This window comes from Macrobrachium rosenbergii, chromosome 42 (genome assembly GCF_040412425.1).
Source record: "Macrobrachium rosenbergii isolate ZJJX-2024 chromosome 42, ASM4041242v1, whole genome shotgun sequence".
In the NCBI taxonomy this organism is placed as follows: Eukaryota; Metazoa; Arthropoda; class Malacostraca; order Decapoda; family Palaemonidae; genus Macrobrachium; species Macrobrachium rosenbergii.
In genome coordinates this window covers 50376390-50396389 of record NC_089782.1, presented here as the reverse complement: position 1 = coordinate 50396389, position 20000 = coordinate 50376390, and the positions used below count along the sequence as shown (strand labels likewise).

Here is a 20000-nt window from a genome sequence, read left to right as displayed (position 1 = left end):
TTTTTTTTTACAACAGGGGGCAGGGTGTAAGGGAGGTTGTTAACCCAGTTCTCGACCTTTCCCTTTACTGAAAGCCACTAAGGTCGGCAACGTCTTACCCCCACTTTCCCTATCAACAACCCAAAAAGAGCGTGACTGCATCACTCAGGTTCCAGAGCAAGTAAAGACAAAGTTCCTGCGCTCACAGACCAAGTAAGTATTAAGTAACCTGCCAGTCGTGGAGAGGCATATTGCCCCAAAACAGGACTGTTGGCTAACAACTTGCCTTGACTTTCAGGCTACCTGGCAACTATTTCATTTACTTGACTTGCCTTTCGACCTGCTTTGTTGTAAAGAGCCTGTGCAGCGCTCGGCTGACAATTACTGGGACCGAGCTAACTCCCAGACCATCGCTCACAAGTCTACCCAGGTATAAATGGGAACCAGCATCTGCTGTAGTCATGATAAAGGGCTTGGGGCTGGCAACCTCATCCTAGGACTTGCTGAAAAATCAGAAGATTAAGCCTATGCCTTTCTGAAACCCCACCCTCTAAAAAAGGGGAAAGTCTTAATATATATATATATATATATATATATATATATATATATATATATATATATATTTATATATATATATATATATATTAAAGTCTTAATATATATATATATATATATATATATATATATATATATATATATATATATGTAAAGTCTTAATGTGTGTATATATATATATATATATATATATACACATATATATATATATATATATATATATATATATATGTATGTAAATGTGTTTGTTTACTGTATTTTGTTTATATACACATATATATATATATATATATATATATATATATATATATATATATATATATATATATATATATATATATATATATATATATATATATGTGTGTGTGTGTGTGTGTGTGTGTGTGGTCTGTGTGTGAGAGAGAAAGTATGCATGTGTTTGCAAAAGCCAGTAATTGGGTACAGGGTGGAAAAAAAAATCTTACAAAAGGTTCTGGTGTTTATGTACTTTATGAAAGCTGTTAATTTCACCGAAGCATAATAGAACCTGATTACGTTTAGGTGCTAACGTTGTTTAATCTAATTTATTCTCTCAAAAATTACCGTTCACCCAGTTCTACCTTCCTCAGAATTTCGTTCAAGACATAAACTCGGATAACCCCTCTCAGAGTAAGATTCTCTCTCTCTCTCTCTCTCTCTCTCTCTCTCTCTCTCTCTCTCTCTCTCTCTCTCGTTATAAACAATGTTTTCTTTTACTGAGTAAAATTCACCCTTTTTCCTTTCCCTTGGTATAAAACTGTTTTCCCTTACTTGGTAAAAACTTGAGTGTGGGTCGTTATCTCTCTTTAAGGGTATGATTCAGTATTCCCAGGGTAAAATCTCTCTCTCTCTCTCTCTCTCTCTCTCTCTCTCTCTCTCTCTCTCTCTCTCTCTCTCAACTTACATTTAACAGGTATATGCCACGTTCATATGTTTCTTTCTGGTAATTTTGACATCGAAACACTGTGAATGGGTACTAAAAAATAGTGGTTTCGCATTAAAAAGCTCGCGGCTCCTTCCCAGCCTTGCCTCCTAGCCTTTCAACCAAGAAAAGGGCATGGGGCTAGCCTTCCCACCCTTAGAGATCTGCTGAGAACTTGAGGAGGGGGGGTGGCGAGCTAAAATATAAATACGGCGCCTAGCTCATCTTGCTCGTCACCAGTACTGACCAAACGCAATGCTGCCGAGCTTCGCGGACCGCAAGGCCAACTTAGCAGTAAATTTAAAACCTTCAATAAATTAATTTCCCTTCACTAAAAAAATTGTAAAGAGTTGAAATATGTGGGATGTCTATTTTTTTTTTAGTCTATAGACTTACTGGCATTTCATGATTAAGACGGAGACTCCCACAATGCTTGTCTTTAATACGAACATAAATCCCAACTTGCACACTGTACTGACAGGAACATATTACATTAGTACGTTTTATCCATGACTGGGAACACTGACCCACATTTGCATGCTTTATACGAAACTAATGGCGCTTTGGTATTGCTGGTTGCTATGCAGATAAATTTCACAGTCAATAAGCTCTCGATACAGAAAGTAATGTCTCTTGACTGGGAAGTTCAAAAATGATTGATACCGCTGCAAAATATTTTAGTGATGTGTGCAGATGTATCCGACGTCTTCAAAAAGATATTTTACACTTAATATTTCATGCATAACATATATTCGAAAGTTGTAATAAGAAAAATAAATAACTGTCCTACATCTACATACATATATATACTATATATAGAGAACAGTTATTTATTTATTCTATTACAACTTTCGAATATATGTTATGCATGAAATGTTCATTTTAAATGATCTTTTTGAAGACGTCGAATACATCTGCACACATCACTAAAATATTTTGCAGTGGTATCATTCAATTATGAACTTCCCAGTCAAGAGACTTTATTTTCTGTATCGAAAGCTTATTGACTGTAATATATATATATATATATATATATATATATATATATATATATATATATATATATATATATATATATACATATACATACATACATACATACATACACACACATCCAAATAGCCACTTTTTTACCAGTGATATGTATATTTGTAATAATAATAATGACCTCTTCTCAATTCATTAACACTTTTCAGATACGCTTGCCACTACAAAACTTAAGATCCAAATGAAGAAACAAATGAAAATACGATAGTTAATTTATAATTTTTTTACGGATTTCTGAATGCTTATATACTATATACTTTAAAAATAAAGGCACTGCTATTTCATTATCAATCTAGCCGCTGAATGGATTTTCGGCAATTCTGCAAATTATCTTGTCGGTTGCGACCTTACGAGATGGAAGGAAGAACTGCTGAAAATTCGGTATCCATTCAAATCGATGCCTTACAAGAATGGGAAATTATAAGAAACATGAGAATCACGATATCGAGAGAGAGAGAGAGAGAGAGAGAGAGAGAGAGAGAGAGAGAGAGAGAGAGAGAGAGAGAGAGAGAGAATTTTACTCGGCAGGATATTGCTAACTTTACAAATGTAATCACGGATGATGAGATATTTTTCGAAGAGATGAAGCCCCAAAACATCTTCAAAGAGCCTAAGTACTGGTAATCTTCCATCGAGAATTGGGGTCACTGTTCCACACTTTACGATGAAACCAGAAGCCACTGTTCCACAATTTCATACGACATCAGATGCCACTGTGTCACCCTTATCAGGTAAAAGGAAACATTAAACCTCCACTGTTCCACTCTTTCCATGCAACCTAGAAATAAAAAAAGCCGCGATTTCCAAAGTAACCACAATGTTACTTCAATCAAAATTTATATCTGAACAATCATCCTTTACGAATAAAGATACTCCACCCCAAAATTATTCCACAAAACGTATGGTATCTTTCCAAATAATGACTTCAATAAAAGTTTACTGATGAACAAATCCGGACCCATCCCCCATTAAATTAAAAATCGTAAAAAAATAATGTTCTTCAGAACCAGACATCAATATTGCTGAGAAAGATTCCTCCAACACAACGGGATTTTAGAACAAAAGCTAATCAGATCAAACTTCTGAACCAATTACAGCTACTTCCAATGTTAGGTGAAAGTTGAACAAAACAAAATTAATCAGTAGACAAAAAAAAAAAAAAACAGTTAAACTTACCCGTCCGAGCCCGAAATCATTATTCCGAAGGAACACTCCTCCAATTAAAAGATAAAACAGAACACAACCGAACCGTCCCTAAGAAATGGCATTACGAACAAGAGAGAGAGCGTTATTCCAGAGGAAATTCCCCTTTGAACTGTTGATCATTTTGCCAAGGGAGAGAGCCTTGCATGCCATTCCGTCTTCAATTCCTGCCGAGGGTAGAACCCAAGCATACAATTCCACCTTCAATTCCAATGTAAATGCTTCTCTCTCTCTCTCTCTCTCTCTCTCTCTCTCTCTCTCTGAGAAGGAGGAGGAGTACGGTGTCTACTCTCCTTTAATCTCTACCTGAGGAAACGGGGTCGACCGACTTAGCTGAAGGAGGCGATAGTCGGGTCTCCCCAGAATTGGATTCCTGCAGACTTTTCCTGCTGGATTTATGGAAGGAAGGTAAGACGGAGTTTCTAATATTCCAAAACTAATAATGATAATAAAATTAGATTAAATAGTAATTACTAGAATTACAATTATCATGGTATAATCATCGTGAATCATACCTGCTATTAATTATCAATACTATTGTTAAAGAAAATAATCAACACAATCGCGTGTGTACCAGAAATAAATTTGTAACTCACATCGGGATCGAACCTAAAACTCTCAAATGTGAGAATAAATTTATTATTACTATTATTATTATTATTATTATTATTATTATTATTATTATTATTATAGTTAATTCAGGAAATCGTTGTCCAACCCACCAACTTAACTAGCTGGTATATAAACTTCAGTACGTGTTCATACACACATTCATGTGCATATGAATGAGATATGGAACTGAAATCAAATATGTTTCGCCGCGTGGAAATTTGATACGGGTAATGTAATGTTGAAAATAATAATACAAGTGGTCTTCATAAATTCATAGAGATAATTGCACATCAGGGAGAGAGAGAGAGAGAGAGAGAGAGAGAGAGAGAGAGAGAGAGAGAGAGAATGACCTATTCAAACTGTTTGACGTTATCGTTTGTTAGGAAATTGCTGATCATTTCTTTGCTATCCTGTTTGTTGACGCAGTGTCTGAATGAATAGTTACTGCCTGAAATACTAGGCAAAAGAAATACAAATAAGTTCTCGTTAAGAAACTAGACATAAATGTAATTACGGTATTCACTCAACTAAGGTCTGCGTATACTTGCACGGATACACATACATATACAGTATATATATATATATATATATATATATATATATATATATATATATATATATATATATATATATATATATATATATATATATATATATATATATATATATATACATATACACACATATATACACAGTATACATATACATATTATTTGTGCGAGCATATGTATAAACGGCTTAAGTGTGTGTAAGTATAATTCACTTCAATCACACGAAATCAGCATGTATCTCTGGGGATTTAAAACGCAATTCAGGCCATGTCCTTGAAATTATGTGTTCCGTATGAAGGCTACTGCACTCCGTGAATAGGAATCGTGAAGTAACGACGCTCTTTTGTTTTATGATATAACTCAAAATGTGAAGGGAAGAACCGACGCGTGACGCTCTTCAGTGTGGCACTTCGACTGAATGGGACCGATGTTCCATAGAAGAGAAGGAAGAGGGGGAGGAGGAAGAGGGGGTGGAGGAGGAGGAAGGAGGAAGTGGAATGGGGAAATAAAAATAATTGAGGTGCTGACAATAGACAGACTGACAGCTGCGGGGAAAGAGAGAAGAAACTGCAGAGTAAATGGGAGAATGAATGACAGATTTCAAAGCGAGTACTGAGAAGGGTGAAAGGCATTAAAGCCGATCTCGATTTATTTCAAAAGACAGGACAAGGAAGAAGGCGAGGGCTAGGAAATGAGAAATGAAATGGAGGAGCTGAATGCGGGAAAGAAACACTTACACTAATGGACTTCCGCACTGAACTCATATTTTCATGAACGCATAAATCATGAAATTTGGGCTACGGAGCCAAACACTGGGGCACTTTCAGCCATTTAGCGACTGAAACAGAAAAAAAAAGTCTGTTAGAAAAATTGGACAACAAGACAAAATGATCCAGAGAGTAAAGGAGACATAGTACAAGGATCGAAAAGAGAAACTGGCAAAAATAATAATGAGAGATGTTGAACAGCAAGACGGAACAAAGGAAGACGGAATGGGGTAAAGTAAAAGGCAAAAAAGTGAGAAGCTTCGAACACATTTGAGTAATGTCTACCGTGCACCATGTAGTAATAGTCTCATGGTGGATTATTATTATCATTATTATTATTATTTCTAATGATTCTTTTTATACTGATGATGACAATGAAAAAGCTTGTAAATATCATAAGCAAAATGTTTGGATGGCACAACGACTAAAACTGTATTAATGTTAATAATTACATCTTGGGGCCTAGAATAAATATTTCCAATTGCTATAACAATTGTTGACTGTGGAATCGCCAATATCATTCCATTTTAATAATTTGTTTCGAGTCATGATAACGTTACAAGAGTACCAATTTCTTTTAGCCACGCACATTACTGTCTTACAATACAGGCCCAAGCCATATGACAGCAAATCTCTATGAATTTTACTACCATGCAAGATAAATAATAATAATAATAATAATAATAATAATAATAATAATAATAATAATAATAATAATAATGAACTTCATTTCACCCGCAAAAGTCGAACTTTTGACACGAGTCTCAGATTTCTAAGATAAACCAAGCGTAAATAAAAACAAAACAGTCGTTCTGATATGAAAATATTTCTCGCTCCCTCCAGCTAATTATGGTTTGCCGTTACGTGAACATTATTGGCCATCCAATAAATTCCGTAAGTTCTGGGGAAGTGGCATTTTCTACAAGGGATTTAATTGCCTTCTCGTCACAAACAGTCCAGGACTGAATAAAACGCAATTTGCCGGCAAGGGTGGGAAAACGCTCATTTACATACGCATTCGAAGAGGAATGACATACCGTCAATACGTCAGATATGAGGAAGGATCAATCTGATAACTTTACCGAGACGGGCAAGACTTCTTGAAAAGAGGAAAGTTAAATTATTGGGATAACACAGAAGAATGTCAAGAATTTTGGACTGTTGCAGTCCGTTTACAAGACGGTGAACTGACGACGAATTCCTCAATTCTTCTCAAAAATGAAATATGTCCACGACTGCTAAACTAAAGGAGTCATTCCATTATAACGGAATTTAATAACCTTTCGATTGGCAACGAGTAATGATATATATATATATATATATATATATATATATATATATATATATATATATATATATATATATATATATATATATATATATATATATATATATATATATATATATATATATATATATATATATATATATATATATATATATATATATATATATATATATATATATATATGTGTGTGTGTGTGTGTATATGTACGTGTACATATATATATATATATATATATATATATATATATATATATATATATATATATATATATATATATATATATATATATATATATATATATATATATATATATATATATATATATATATATATATATATCCACATCAAATGTGAATATCGTACTGCAAACTATTCGATGCAAAACACGGCTTGATAAGAAGAGCAAAATGCATTTCTAAACACTTCTTTCGCTTTTGATAGACACAAAGGTAAAGATGATCACAGTAGCCATTTAAGTAAAAATTGTGTCGAAAACATAGAATTCATTTCAGATTTATTGTCTATTAACTTATGTACATCACTTGGTTAATCTAAAGTTGAATCCCAACCATTTGCAAAAAGTCAAATTAAGTACATATGGGTGGAAAACTAAACAATAAAGTAATCTAAAGAAAAAATCGCAATAAAACTGTAAAGCTAAAGCTAATGTTCAAAACATTAGTCATAACAGAATTAATCAAAGTTATTTGGAAGAGGTTAAACTGATGCCTAGCCATTACATAATTTAATTAATTAAACACGCAAAATAATAAAATAATTATTGGTGAATGTATTAGCTTTTACAAATCTTAATCAACAGTATCAGGTAGACACAAATCAAATAATTTTGAAAAATTGTCCATAAGACAGACTTAATATTAACTACGATAGTTACCTTAAATGTTTAGACTAATTGTGCACGGAGGATGAAAGTTACTTTTCAATATAGTGATACGTAAAATAAAATAACTGTATATTTCAAAGATAATGCTGAAATAGATTTTTTTTTGCGCAATAAAAATTGTGCAAAATAGAAAAAAAAATTAACGGTCAGTACTCTAGCTTTACCGGAATAATAAAAAGTCGTGTGCAGGATACACAAAATTAATATAAAAACATTGCAGTGAATTAAAATGTTGTTTTGACCAAGAAGAGAAATGGTATTTTAACGAATTATACCAGATCGAATACAAAAACCCTTTTAGAAAGAGCAATGTGCGTTGTGATGTGTATATGCACATGGTTACAAACACACACGCAAACACACACACACAGAGAGAGAGAGAGAGAGAGAGAGAGAGAGAGAGAGAGAGAGAGAGAGAGAGAGAGAGAGAGAGAGAGAGAATTTATAGGATCGTCACGTAGCAATCAAATTAATGCATATGAAGAGACGATATTCACATGTAGCATATATAAATGCTGAGAGAGAGAGAGAGAGAGAGAGAGAGAGAGAGAGAGAGAGAGAGAGAGAGAGAGTGGCAAATTGACAATTTATTGGAACCATCACGTGGCAATCAAATTAATACATACGAAAAGACAGTACTCACATGTAGCATGTATAAATGCTGTGTATGTGTGATTATATATATATATATATATATATATATATATATATATATATATATATATATATATATATATATATATATATATATATATATATATATATATATATATATATATATATATATATATATATATATATAGAGAGAGAGAGAGAGAGAGAGAGAGAGAGAGAGAGAGAGATGAGTGATGAAACTTCCAAAGATGATATATCGGCGCCGGAATTTGTCTGGGCTGTGTTCAACCGAGTGAAGTGTTTGTCTACCGTAACTAATGGACCGAATGACGTTCGGAGAAATGTTAGAGAGGCGATGCTGGAGTTGACAAAATTAAAGTGCCAGTTTCCGCTGTCGCGGCTTCCTCTCATTTCCCTTTCTTTTTAAAGTCGCTCGTCGTCTTTAAAATGAAATCTACTTTACTTCATTATGGTTTCTTTCTATGAATTTCTCAGTTCTGTAATAATGTTTCTGTACGAAGGTGCTTTGTATCTTGTTCGTCGTCTTGAAATGACTGACTTTCCTTGACGTTGGTATAATTATTATTATTGGTTATTGAATTTTAAAGTCTTTATGCATGTGAGTGAGTCATCCCTCTTTAAATATCAATCTTTTTATTTAGGTATTACCATTTATTTAAGTACTGTTTCTTCTTTATATTTCTATTCTTGTAGTACTATATATTTATATTCTTATATATATATATATATATATATATATATATATATATATATATATATATATATATATATATATATATATACAGTATATATATATATATATATATATATATATATATATATATATATATATATATATATATATATACATATATATATATATATATATATATATATATATATATATATATATATATATATATATATATATATATATATATATATATATATATATATATATATATATAAGATATATGTGTGTGCATGTATATACATACATATTTTACAATATAATGGAACAGGAGAGATAACAAAATTATATCTCAAAATAATATCTCACCATCTGCATCGAAATATCTGTTTTTAATCAGGTACTTTTGTTGCTAATGTGATCATTACTTCTCAATACTGTAATTATGCTGGAATTTGTGTGCACGCTAATTAGGTTTCATCATTCAATGCAATTGAAAGAGATACAGAGATACAATTACATTTTTCAGCATTTGTCTCTTGTTAGCGTCGCATTCCAAAATTAATTGACTAATTCTCATTGAAATGAAATTAAAGGATAACATCTGCAATCACACACACACACACACATATATATATATATATATATATATATATATATATATATATATATATATATATATATATATATATATATATATATGAAATTTTTATCACACCGTGATTTATATACAATCATGAAGCTACAAATGTCGCTTAATATCAAATTCACGCTACCCCGGGAGTATCCCGATAGGGAATTATCACCGAAGGGGAATTTATAAGTGATAAATGGATTGGTACTGCCGGGTCTGTACCTCTCTTGATAGCTCAGTGGTAAAACGTCGACTGGAATTGCTGGATAAGTTCTGTGTCGCGGGAGCGGTCACGTCGACTGGAGTTGTTGGATAAGTTCTGTGTCGTGGGATTGCGACCGCTATCAAGAGAGGTACTTCTCTTGATAGCTCAGTGGTAGAACGTCGACTGGAGTTGCTGGATAAGTTCTGTGTAGTGGGATCGCGACCCGGCAGTACCAATCCATTTATCACTTATAAATTCCCCTTCGGTGATAATTCCCTATCGGGATACTCCCGGGGTAGTGTGAATTTGATATTAAGCGACATTTGTAGCTTCATGATTATATATATATATATATATATATATATATATATATATATATGAAATTTTGGGAGATCTGAATTTGTTCTACCTGGAACTACATGGAAAGGAAAAAGTTAATGAATAAATGAATCTCATGTAAAAGATGCAAACAGAGATACTGCCTGAGGTGGCTGCATTCCTGGGATGGTGGAGGCAGTCTCTTTAAGAAGCACAACTATTGTGAGTTTTAGAATGATTGGGAGGATATAAGAATGCTGAGGATATAAGAAGGGCAATCAAGAGGTTAATTTATGGATGGCCTCCAGGTTTTGGTAAGATTACAAGTGAGATACTGCAGCATGGTACTAAAAGTGTGACTGGGTGGCCGACCTAGGTGTGTAAGGTATCTTTGGGTAAAAGACAGATCCTAAATGAATGGGAAGAGGGAATGATTGGTAATTTGTGCAAGGATAAAAGTGACAGGGGATACGGGAAGAATTATACGGGCACTGTGCTACTCAGAGCACAAGGGGGTTATGGTAGGACTGTGAATGAGAAAATAAGACAGAGGACAGCAGTGCTAGGGAAAGAACGGTGAGGGTTGACAAAGAAAAATGTACCTGAAACCTTCCAGGGACTTTCGTGAAATCACCAATTACTTGGGTACATTTAATCCCCGAGGATCTAGTACTAAATACGGCAAAACGGTGATTCATCTACACTGTTTTGCCGTGTTTAGTACTAGCACCTCGGGGATCAAATGTGTTTCGCCATGTTTAGTACTAGCTCCTCGGGTATCAAATGTGATCAGATGCACTTAGGGACATTTGATCCCCAAGGGGCTGGTACCGAACACGGCGAAACACATTTGATCCCCGAGGGGGGAACATGTAGATGAATCACTGTTTCGCCTGTTTAGTACTAGTCCCTCGGGGATCAAATGTCCCTAGGTGAATTGGTGATTTCACAAATTCCCTGAGAATTTCAGGGGTTTCGTGGAATCCCTGGTTTCACAGTCTTACTGTAAAACATATAAATATATATGTATATGTATATGTATATACATATAAAATATATACATATATATTTGTATATGTATATATATATATATATATATATATATATATATATATATATATATATATATATATATATATATATATATATATATATATATATATATAAGTATATGTAACAAGTAAACTAGTAAACTGAAAATTTAAGACCTTTCCGAATAAACATGGAAAAAGCTAACTGAAATAAAAATAAAAAGACACAGACTTGAAAAAGGAACGGAGAGAGAAAATATTAAAAAAGAAAATACATCACCTTTAAGTGAGCCATTGCATAGCACACAATACTCACCTATTTCTCTGGAACTTGAGTTAGAATGTGCAGCGCTATAAAATTACCCGCGGTCACACATTAACCCTTAATAAGGCAATGAATATTAATTGCACAATATACTTACCCAATACATATCATGAATTTTTAAGTTTGCACATCTTGGAATGCCGTGTGCTGAACATTCCTGAATCTATCGGAAAGGAGATTTTACTGGACTTGAATGTTTCATGTGAATTTGGGAGATAATTAAGAATCTAAGTGTGGTCAAGACTCCGAAAGTAAAATACATTGTCAGCCTAAGTGGGACTGAATAGACACAGTCAGTCATGGTAAATGAGAAAGGAATATCATCGGAGAAAATAGGTGCAAGATAAGCACGACTGAAGTTTAAATGGTCGACTTGCTATCACGAAATAACGTTAAATGCCTAAGGTCTTCAAAGCCTAAAATAAAAGTATAAACAAATTTGAAAAACATTACCTAACACCAATTCACACACCCAGGCGTTTATGATAATAGATGTTACGACGCCAAATCACATCAAATACCACATTAGACACCTGGGCTATTCTTGTATCTTAAAAAGGAATACCTTTCACAGCAACTAAAATAAAAAAAAAAAGGAAATATGTTAAAATGTCCTCGTAACAGAAAAGCCATCATTTCTCTGTCATTCCAAAACCTGAAACCGACAATCTAAAGTCAGATCATCTTCACTTACTCAAAAATCATTCACTAATTACTCATTCACCGTCAGTCATTCACTATTGTGGCTTTCATGCCATACTGTAACCCAATACAGATTAGACCAGATCCCAAGTTCTGTTGAAAGTTTATAAGAGGTGGATCTAATCATTTTAAAGTTCCAAGCATTTGATTTATCATACAACCAGAGAGAGAGAGAGAGAGAGAGAGAGAGAGAGAGAGAGAGAGAGAGAGAGAGAGAGAGAGAGAGAGAGAGAGAGAGATCTTTCACACTGAACTAATATTGCAGATAGTAGCTGACTTTAAACACATGACGAAATTAATTTAGAAAGCTAACAAAAATATGTAATCATATGGTGCAATGGTACGTGAAAATCCATGAAGAATGAAAAGAAGAAAGGAAGAATATGAACAGAAAATAAACAAACAAACCCAAGACAGGAAGTATCATTTATCTATTATTCAAAACGCGGGGGGAAAAACAACGAAAAAATTATAGCTCGCCTTGATAACACGTCATGTAAATAAGATCAACATGCAAAGCAAACACAAGAACTTCTTTATGGAGGCCGCAAATAACAGCACACTGAACCCAGCGGTGAATTCAACGAATGTAAACACTTGACGAATTCTAGATCTGCGAAGTACCCAGCAAGTTGGGAAGAAGTGAAGGAGGAGATAATGAGGTAAATAGAAGGAAAGCAGGGGAATATGAAGGGGAAAATTAGGAAAGAGATGATGAAGAGTAATATGGAAGAACAATGGAGAAAGAGATACGATGAACTGGAAAAAGAATGAATAAAAAATAAAAGGTAAACAATGATGAATAAACAAATAATACGATCGCCTACGAAATATTACTACCCGCAGATCAATAATGACTTCGCATGAAAATACGTCATTAGTAAATAAAACAGATAAAATAACATAATAACACTGAACAAGAGAAAGTATAATGCACCTGACACAGCAGAGGAGAGAGAGAGAGAGAGAGAGAGAGAGAGAGAGAGAGAGAGAGAGAGAGAGAGAGAGAGAATGCATCAAAGAGTCTGGTCCAATCGCGCCTGTCGGACCCGATTTTAACTTCGGCATTTCTGTCTCGACGATTTTCTCTCAGCGTTGCTCCTTTACTCGTTCTGGATTTTATCAGGTTAATTCTATCTTCGAAAGGGTTGTCAAAACCACATCCCTTGAGATCTGAAGCGACGTCGGTGATTCCATGTTTACCTGGAATGTTTATGTAACTAACAATTTTTTTCTTCAACTTTTGCTTGTGGATCACTCATCAACTGGAGGATTGTATCAAATCTTTGAAAACTCCTTTCTCTCTCTCTCTCTCTCTGCCTTTGTAATTCTGCATGACTTTTAATTAATGCTTGCCTGTTTCTACTTATTTCCCCCCCCCTCTCTCTCTCTCTCTGCCTTTGTAATTCTGCATGACTTTTAATTAATGCTTCCCTGTCTCTACTTATCTCTGTATATCTCACCTTCAATCTGCTTTCTTCTGACTCTATCTCGACTTTTGTCTGTCTGTCACCTCTTCTTAAGCTCAAGTATGAGAGATTTTAATGTACTATAAAAGCAAAAATTTCCCCAAAAATGCCAGAAGAAAACAAATTGTTTTAAAAGCACCGTTGGTGTCTTACTTTTTTTCACTGCTTTTCAATTTTTGCTTTCAGCGATGGTAGGAGAATACACTTCCACAAAATTATCTTACTTGATACTGCTTTTCAAACTAAGGTTAACTTCTTTATATTTTATTTTTCTTCTAACAGCGAAGTGAAAAGAAAATAAAAGACGTTACGATGCACGATTCAATAACAATATGCAACAGCAATTAATCTGGATCACTATCAACCATCAAAAATTCCAGGAAATTTACCAATAAATTTTCTATAGCATAAAATTCATAAACAAATCAATGTTACACAATGACGTTTTTTAAAAATCATATTTGGTCTAAAGCACAAATTCACTATACATCTATGATTCACGGACAAATTTCTGATCTAACTTAACACAAGACTTATAGTCATCATGTTGCACGATACATGTTTCGATTTCAATAATTCAATACACACGTTCCAGCATTGTTTTTTTTTTTTTTTTTTTAGTTTCCCAGTTCCAGGTCAGAATTTCGCTTTTACACTTCAGATTCTCTGTTTCAAACGCAGGTTTCAATTTTAAGTTCCATTAATGCGTTTCAGTTTCAGCGTCACAACAAAAGTCTCGATTTTAACATTTAATACGACGTGCAAGTTCCTGTTTCACATCTTATAAGGCGACTCCTCTTTAATATTTCAAACAAGTTTTGATTTTGATATTTCGGAATAAATGTTTCAGCTTCGATTTTTCAGACAGTTTTGATTTCTATTTTAAATCCGCCCCCAGTTTGCATGTTTTAGTCACGCTTCGATTTAAAGATTTTACACCTGATGTTTTTGTATAAAATGCAAAATATACCAACGATGTTCTAACAATCCTGCTGCGTCCATGTGTTTCATTTTTCAAACAGTCTCTAATGGAAAAAATTAATATTTGACCTTAAAATGTAACAATACGACCACACAAAACTCCTTGTAACCAGTGAGGTGACCTTTACAAGCCCAACAAATCATGCAAGTGCATTACATTATAAAAAAATCTCGCTTCGTACTAAACATACGAACTTTTCTGTTCCCGGAACGTTCTAATGAAAAATGAGAGATTTTATTTTTATTTCAATAATAGTCTAATTACTGATGATAGCTAAAACTGAACTTCTCACTGTTCGGCTGGTAGTCTCTCTGTACCCTAACGTCACAATGAAATAGTAAGAAATACAGACTATTAACAATATTCATCTTATTAATGTCAACTAACATTAATTAAATAAATAAACGGGTCAATATTGAATAACGGTTCCTATGACAAAATCCAAATACTATAGAATGAACTAAATGGACAGAATTGTATAAAGATCGATCAAGCTTTATGTCCAATTCTTTATTTTTGGTGCCCCTATTTTAATGAGAAATCTCTGCAACTGCCATTATCTACCAGGTAAACATACCCTGACAACAAGAAAAATTTATTGCACATAAAGCGCAATTATTCTAATCATACAGACTTATTAAGTCTGGACTCGAAGTATCGCGGGGTACACAATTATATCTGCAATTTAAAGAAAGCTATTGTTGACCTTTAAAATATTTTTACTTGGATGACCATTGTACATCATTTTTTTTCACAGTTGTAAACAATATCGCGATTCAACAAAACTACGAAAGTCAATTATCTTTTCAAAAAGCTCGACCTGTAAACAGTAAGCTGACATTGTTTAAGAAAATTAACTATAAATTCAGCATCAGATTATATATTCATTATTATAACTCGACTTTAGAAACCTTTAGAAAATATCTTTACAATTATGTGAATCACGACTGAGTCTACAAAAGTCTTTAAAGCAACAATAATCCATTTATTTTTCCTTTTCATGTGTTTTAATTCATACCTGTGTCCTTTTGTATTTTTGACTAAGTAGCAACAGGAGCCAAGTTGGTATTTGCAGATTTTACTTTTATGAATTCAAAACTTTGTTACGATCTGTGCTTTCCAAACTTGTCAAACTGTATTAACACAAATATTCCTAAATAAATGCAACTTTTATGTTGTATATTTCCGTTGATGTAAAAAAATCTCTTATCAATACTTGAAAAAAGACGAAAAACCAAACCTAAATTTCGACGAATGAATCCAAATTCTGCATATTATTTCAAAATTCCCATCTTTAAAGAGGGAAAATTTTGCTATTTAATAAAAAAAAACACACACAGACATAAACCTCCATTACCGAAGTCATAGAAATAGTGTTAATTCATTTCCAAAATAGCATTCATCAAAATTTTCAGAATTTGTGTTATTAAGTTCCTTGCCAACACGTAGAAGCTGTTATATATATATATATATATATATATATATATATATATATATATATATATATATATATATTTATCACACCGTGATTTATATACAATCAACACAAATGGAATATCAAATTCACGCTACCTCGAAGATGGAGAATTATCACCGAAGGAATTATATAAGTGATAAATTCTAAATATATATATGGATATATATAAGATGGCGCGGTGGTACACACACACACACACACACATCGGAGATACAGGTAGCACACATGATTGTATATATATATATATATATATATATATATATATATATATATATATATATATATATATATATATATATATGAATTCCCATAATAAAATACAAATATAAAAATTCTTATAAAACACTTCTCATTCTCTGAAAAACATTCGTAAAAGCCTTCAACAATAATCTTATAAAAATTTACCCGGTAGCATGGAAAAACAATCTGTTATGAAAATTCTAAAAAGAAGAGAAAAAGAAATTCGAAATCCCCAAAGGTAAAAAAAAAAAAAAATTGCTCATTCGTTCCAAAACAACAAGTTTGCCTCAAAGCTTTTTTCCCATTCCATGTTGCCCGTCTTTTAACTAAATCATTTAATCCGAACAGCGCAACCTTGACTTAATGTGCTATTGATTTGTTGTCGTTTGAACGGCGTCAACAGCAGCAGCACCAGACGAGTTTTAATTTTGGCCACGCAGCAAATACACTATGCTTGCCGCTGAATAATTACTGTTGCCTTAATGAGTAAACACAAGAATGTATAAAAAAGGTTTTCTGCTATTTGCTTCCGCTCTTGTTTCCTTTTACTGGAGCTCTCTCTCTCTTACATCTTTTCTATGCAACGTGTTATCACTTCCCTATCACACATGCACTGTGTTCTCTCTCTCTCTCTCTCTCTCTCTCTACATTTTTTCTACACAATGTTTCATCATGATTAACCTTTTGTCGTTTATGAAGAGAATATTGCCTTCGTCTAAAAACCAGTGAAGAGAACACTGTCGAAAAAAAAATATACTGAATCTATTGGCAATTTTGTGAAGTGAATTCTGCCTTTGTAAAAAGAATATTGATTCGGCCGCCACGGAATTTACAAGAGTTAACAGCAAATCTAGACTGAATATCAGGAAGTCATAGAATTTCTGTTTCCCTCCCGTGGGAGCAATCACGAGGGCAGATATGAAACCCTGATGCTTTGATTAATCTTTCAGGAAACGAGAGAACCGACAATTTCTTTTGTATGTTATATTTGGGCTAAATAATTCGTCTTTCCTAACACTAAAATATGATTCTAATGACTCGATTCTTCAACTGTAAAAAAAAAAATCTAATTTACCACTGTTACTTGAATGCATACATACTATGTAATGTTCAAAATAACGTAAAGTGGCTTTACTCTGATCTGATCGAAAATTTTCTTGCGCGTAATATCAAGAGAACTGTCGCAATAGTATGTACACGAATCGATTATCTCTTTTGAATGGTAGTTTTAATTTCTTTAATCTAGCTGTTCAGTCTATAGCCTAATTAAATGTGTCATAAACTACGCTTTTTTTCTATCTTGAGTTATGCCATGCCCATCAGTGTTCATTTAATACAAGACATGAATCTTTTACATCTGGTGCGTGGTCACTCATTACTATTCCGTACAAAACATATTCAGTATTTTCTACAGAAAACACCACTGCAGTTCATTCCTTGACGTCTTAGAACATCCTTAAACTACAAGAGAATTTGCTATCTACGAGACGGCATGCTATGTATTTCACAATAGTTCTTTCTTTGGCATGTTCTTAATTTTGTGGAAAGTATATCTTAGTTTAACCAGACCACTGAGCTGATTAACAGATCTCCTAGGGCTGGCCCAAAGGATTAGATTTATTTTACGTGGCTAAGAACCAACTGGTTACCTAGCAACGGGACCTACAGCTTATTGTGGGACCCGAACCGCATTATGACGAGAAATGAATTTCTATCACCATAAATAAATTCCTCTAATTCTTCATTGCCCGGTCGGAGAGTCGAACGCTGGGCCAACAGCGTGCTAGCCGAGAGCTCTACCCACCCTTCCAATGAATAAATATTAATTTTTTTTAGCATCTCTAAAATACAGATTGTATTGATTTTGTGTAAATCAAAATATGCTTTGTGTACTCACGTGTAGAAAGGGAGGCGAGCCCCATCCTTGTACCAGAGGACGAGGGTAGGGGTGTCCCCCACCTGGTTGTGGGTGACTACGCATGGGAGTTGGGAGGGAGCCCCTGCTACGCCACTCACGCTAGACATAGGCCCTGTAAAGATAAGGTTGTCGTTAAGTTAGCAGTTGTAATGGCCTCGGGGCTGATTAACGACGGCAGCAAGAAGAAGAGAGAGAGAGAGAGAGAGAGAGAGAGAGAGAGAGAGAGAGAGGGTAAAAAATGGAGTTGGGAGAAAGAGTAGATAAAGATGTACATGAAAAGACTTTCATTCCGAAATGAAACAGCATGATGAATTAATGTGTGTGTGTGTGTGTGTGTGTGTGTGTGTGTGTGTGTGTGAGAGAGAGAGAGAGAGAGAGAGAGAGAGAGAGAGAGGTAAAATGGAGTTGGGAGAAAGAGTAGATAAATATGTACATGAAAAGACTTTCATTCCGAAATGAAACAGCATGCTGAATTAATGTTTGTGTGTGTGAGAGAGAGAGAGAGAGAGAGAGAGAGAGAGAGAGAGAAGGTAAAATGGAGTTGGGAGAAAGACCAGATAAAGGTGTACATGAAAAGACTTTCATTCTGAAATGAAATAGCATGCTGAGTTAATAATGTGTTTGTGTGTGTGTGTGTGTGTGTGTGTGAGAGTGTGTGTGTGTGAGAGAGAGAGAGAGAGAGAGAGAGAAGAGAGAGAGAGAGAGAGAGAAAAAATTCTTGTTAATTTCTGCATAGTCTTTGAAACATGAGTGGATGAAGTGTTGCCTCAAGTGATGAGTCTGTATTTATTAAAAGAAACAGCAAGACCAATTAAAATTTACAAAAATTTACAAGATAAAAAGAATATCAGACAACGATGATTCCATTTTAAATAAAAATTTTCATGATGAAATGAAATTCGAAAGGGCAGAAGGATGACTAGACACGAAGCAATAAATATTTTCTCCAAGAATACGTCTGATATTCTTCAAAAAAAAAAATTTTGATACGGAACTATCAAAATAAAAGTGAATGATTTACATCGGAAATGAATTAAATATATATAAAAAATATAAAATACAGTATTCTTGTTCATTTTGACATGAAAATAATAAAGGTCTCGATGAAGAATAATTTTGAGTAGCATCAAGACAGTGGTTTTTATAAGAGCTGATTATAAAAATTATAAAAAAAATTGTTTCAGTAATACATCCTCTCCTTACACTCAAGTTTGAGAATCTGGTTGGAGTATTGACGATATAACCACTTTTGTCAAGTACACAAACACACACACACATATATACTATATATACATACATACATATATATATATATATATATATATATATATATATATATATATATATATATATATATATTATATATATATATATATATATATATATATATATATATATATATATATATATATATATATATATATATATGATATATAACCCATATATTGCCTGGAAAAACTCTGAATAACAACATATAATTACTGACCAACTCTTGACTGGGAAAACTCTGAATGACAACCCTAAACTCTCTCTCTCTCTCTCTCTCC

At 33.4% G+C, this 20000-nt stretch overlaps 1 protein-coding gene across 2 annotated transcripts in view; it reads right to left on the bottom strand.

The window, feature by feature from the left end:
• Nucleotides 1-20000, bottom strand: part of LOC136828417 (nephrin-like) — a 1390497-nt gene that overhangs the window by 287829 nt on the left and 1082668 nt on the right. For both annotated transcript variants that reach the window (XM_067086456.1, XM_067086455.1), the window contains one exon: nt 18433-18565. In XM_067086456.1, the coding sequence (XP_066942557.1) occupies nt 18433-18565 (133 nt within the window). The remainder of the gene's footprint in view (nt 1-18432; nt 18566-20000) is intronic.